The following is a 3,927-nucleotide window of genomic DNA, read 5'->3' on the forward strand; positions in this document are numbered from 1 at the left end:
GTGGCATTTCGTGTTTGTCAGTGTCAACTTAATTACCTCTTGTCTCCCTTAGGTTTCTGATTTTGCTGTATGTTGCAGTTTGTTGTTCAGTTTCTCTGGTTTCTGCGGGAAAAAAACAAACAGAAAACATTAAAAATTGTATAGACACACACACACACACACACACACACATACACACACATATAATTTTGTGGTGGCATTTTGTGTTTATCAGTTAAATTACCTCTTGCCTCTCTAAGGTTTGTGATTCCAGTATAAGTTGCCGTTTGTACTTCAGCTTCATTGGTCTCTGCAGGAAAAATAAATAAATAAATTTTTTTTTCAAAACTGCTTTGATTTGATTCCACAGGGTGTAAAACTAAAACCTGGATCTAAGTTTGCACCAGAGTCCAGTTGGCTTATTAGAAATATATTGGTGCAATTACTTTATTATTTGTCTATAGTTGACAATAAATTGCAGTTGGCAACTATATGTTAACAGTTTGTACATTTTGTACTTTTTCAATCCTAAAATGAACCCGTGCAGTACACATCTTGTTCACAACTTAGTAAAAGATAAATCTAAGCTACTTGGACATAATAGTGCTGTGTGTTTTTTGAATATTTGTGGCACTTTAAAGTAATTTCTGTGATCGGGGCTCTCACCTGTGTGTACCACAGGGATCACTGGAGAAGTGGAATAATCTGCCTGAACTGAGAAAATACCAAAAATAAAATGGTAATAGAAAAACAGTCCATTTTACACCACAAAATCAGTGTTATTGCTACTCGCCAACAGTTGGAATCGAAATCGAATGAATAAATGTTTTACACATGATGGAATTTATCTGGTTGCTATTTTAGTAACAAATTGTACATAGAGCAGCCTTCTTAAAACCTGTTTCAATCAAAAGTTTAATCAAGTATTTCGACTGATTTATACCTTTGAGTTTCGTATAGTGAAGTCCGAACATGACCAGCAGCAGCAGAGCCAAAATTAAAAAAGAAACAGTCACCCACAGCAGGGTGAGGACACCAGAGGGGCGACTGACCAGAACAGAAGTCTCTTCCTGGTGTGCTGAAAAAGAGATTATGTGATGACAAAATATGACATCTGAAGGCTGCAAATAAAAGAAACTTCAGTCAAAACCATCACATGAATATGCATCGCTCTCCTTCTGCGATCCTACATGTAAGGCCCCAAAATACGGCACAACTTTACAAAGTCTCCAGAGTCCCAATCATATTAAAATCGCTTCTGAAACATTTTACAAAAATAAAATAACGATCTCTCACCTCTGACAGCCAGCCAGCTCTCTGCAGACTCTCCGGCCTCAGAGATGAGACACTTGTAGAGTCCTTCGTCAGACCTGGAAACGCTGTGGATCGTCATGTTTTCAGTCCAGTGTCTCCTGATGAGGACGCCGTCTTTATAAAAATCTGCTGTAAAATTGGATATCTTTTTGTTTTTGCAGTGCAGAGTCACAGTTTCTCCCTCTATCACAGGACGAGCCGGACTGTCCAGGACCACAGAGTCAGCTGATGGACAGGTGAGATTAAAAAATGTCTTAAGAATAATTTTATTCACATGTTGATTAATTATGATATTGATAACACACTGAGTACACTACAATATTTAACAAATAAGATGTTAACTTGCAAATAGTCCTAAAATCCTGGAAATGTCCCAACATCCTTGGATAGTCCTAAAATCGTAGAAATGTTCTTCAGTCCAAGAAATGTCCTAAACTTCCAAAAAATGTCCTAAACATCCTAGAATAATCCTAAAATCCTTTAATAGCCCTAAAATTATAGATTTGTCCTTGACTCCTAGAAATGTCCTTTAGTCTTAGGAATGTCCCAATGTTCAATAAATGTCCTAAAATCGTAGAAATGTCCTTAAATCCCTGAAACATGCATATGGACAATCCTTGCTTTCGTGACAATAAATGCTTAAAGTGGGAGTATTTTGGGGTCAAAGATGCCCATGTTTGGTGTTAGTGGGGCAGGTGGAGTATTTTGGGGACATTTCCTCCCGGTGCACATGCATAGAAGCGACCTCGTTATCATGATGGCAAAGATTTGGAAAATATGGCTGAAGTTGTGTTTGAATCGGTGATGTAAACCCGCCTGGTGACGAGTCTCACCTCTGACAGCCAGCAGACTCTCGGCTGATCCTCCGGCTCCAGAGACGCTGCACTTGTAGAGTCCTTCATCCGATTTGGAAACGCTGCTGATGGTCATGTGTCCTGCAGAGCCGTTCCCGATGAGGACGTCGTCTTTAAAGAAATCAGCGGTGAAGTTGGACGCGGTCTTGTCTCTGCAGCACAGAGTGACAGCGTCCCCCTCCATCACAGGACGAGCCGGACTCTCCAGGATCACCGGACCAGCTGATCAACAGGTGAGATATATTTTTTCAAAAGTGATTAAAGTAATATTATTGGTGTCACATAAAAGCACAATATACGTTACTATGTGAAAGTACTTCGTGTACGTACCGGTCACTGTGATATTGACCGAGTGGCTTTTCTGTCCTCTGGTTTCACACCAGTATTCTCCGCTGTCTGCTGAAAAGGCGGTTGTAATTTTGCACGGCCCTTTTGTTTCCCAGTTAGTGTAACATAAAGTATTTATTCCTTTAATATTCCTCATCACTCTCCACTGAGTCGAATCATAAAAAAAGCTTTCACAATTAATAAAGACAGACTCGTATTCAAAGAACTGCAGCCTGGATGGAGCGATGCGAGGATAAAATGAACCTGAGGAAGAAAGAAAGAGAGACACTGATAATTCAACTTGAATATCTGACATTTCAGTCCGATGATATTACCACGTAACAGTTTATGTCACTTTAGTCTTTTTTTAATATCTGTTGATTTTTTTATTGAACTGTATAAACTAAAAGTCAACATCAACAGCAGCTGCAAACAAACAAAAGAAAAAACAGCTACAACAATCACATCAAACAGAAAAAGAAAAGAAACGGAAAAAAGAGGACGTACCAGATAAAAACAGTAACACAAGTTAAGGGTACCAACAGTTAAAACAAAAAAAAAGAAAAAGCTGGGCCCCATATCCCCCCCCCCCCCACCCTTCAGACTTCAAAGATACTGAATAAAGAACTACACAATAGTTTTTAAATAGCTGGAAATCTTTTATATCTGCACAATTTTTGCATTCACAGGAAATCCCCCCAAAAAAGCTGACTTACCAGCATTTCGAGAGTAGCTGTCCTGAACATGAGCAAGCAGCAGCAGTACGTTTATCACTGGGACGACAAAAGTTATATAGCATTTCATATCAATAAAGATAAAAATAAATAAATCAGATAAATTCAATGAATAGATAAATAAACATAGTAGTAGTTAAATAAGATTTTAAAAAATTAAATAAAAAATAAGTAGAATCGTCGATAAATACATGAGCGTCATTTCTTGTTAAAATGCTGCAGAGAGACTCGGTACTCACCGCGTCTGCTGCAGAGAGCTGTGACCTCCATGCTGACCTGCTGCTGAACGTCTGATCGTCGGACTGCGTCAGCGCTCACAGCTGCACGGCCTGACGCATCACTTCCTCTTCCTGCGCAGCTTATTTCTGGCCACTAAGACCGAGCTTCTCTGACAAAACTGACAGCCTTCTGTATTATTTTCTACCTTTATTGAGTTCATTTTTTCAAACAATGTCAGTCTTAACCATAAAAACTAAAGATGTAATAATTTTCAGAATTTTAAGCCTGTAAATGCCAGGTTTTTGTCATGATGCCACCATGTTTTTAGATGAAAAAAAATGAATTGTTTTCAATTTACCACACGCAAAGTAGATGTTTTTGATAACAGCCTGGGATGTGTCAGTGATTAACATTTTCGTTTCACACCACATAGCTGATGTCTCAGAGATTATGTATGTATGTATGTTTTTAACACATTTTTTTTTTTACCCATCCCCTTC

The 3,927-nt window shown here is 38.6% G+C and overlaps 1 protein-coding gene across 1 annotated transcript in view; it reads right to left on the minus strand.

The window, feature by feature from the left end:
* Positions 1-3,726, minus strand: part of LOC121962501 — a 6,896-nt gene extending 3,170 nt beyond the window's left edge. Inside the window, exons 1-8 of the mRNA XM_042512759.1 lie at positions 3,448-3,726; positions 3,191-3,247; positions 2,478-2,738; positions 1,276-1,518; positions 923-1,057; positions 646-693; positions 224-289; positions 37-102 (exon numbers count right to left, since the gene is read on the minus strand). Coding sequence (XP_042368693.1) covers positions 37-102; positions 224-289; positions 646-693; positions 923-1,057; positions 1,276-1,518; positions 2,478-2,738; positions 3,191-3,247; positions 3,448-3,478 — 907 coding nt within the window. The 5' untranslated portion in view covers positions 3,479-3,726. The remainder of the gene's footprint in view (positions 1-36; positions 103-223; positions 290-645; positions 694-922; positions 1,058-1,275; positions 1,519-2,477; positions 2,739-3,190; positions 3,248-3,447) is intronic.
* Positions 3,727-3,927: the final 201 nt, after the last annotated feature.

Source organism: Plectropomus leopardus, chromosome 23 (assembly GCF_008729295.1).
Source record: "Plectropomus leopardus isolate mb chromosome 23, YSFRI_Pleo_2.0, whole genome shotgun sequence".
Taxonomy (NCBI): Eukaryota; Metazoa; Chordata; class Actinopteri; order Perciformes; family Serranidae; genus Plectropomus; species Plectropomus leopardus.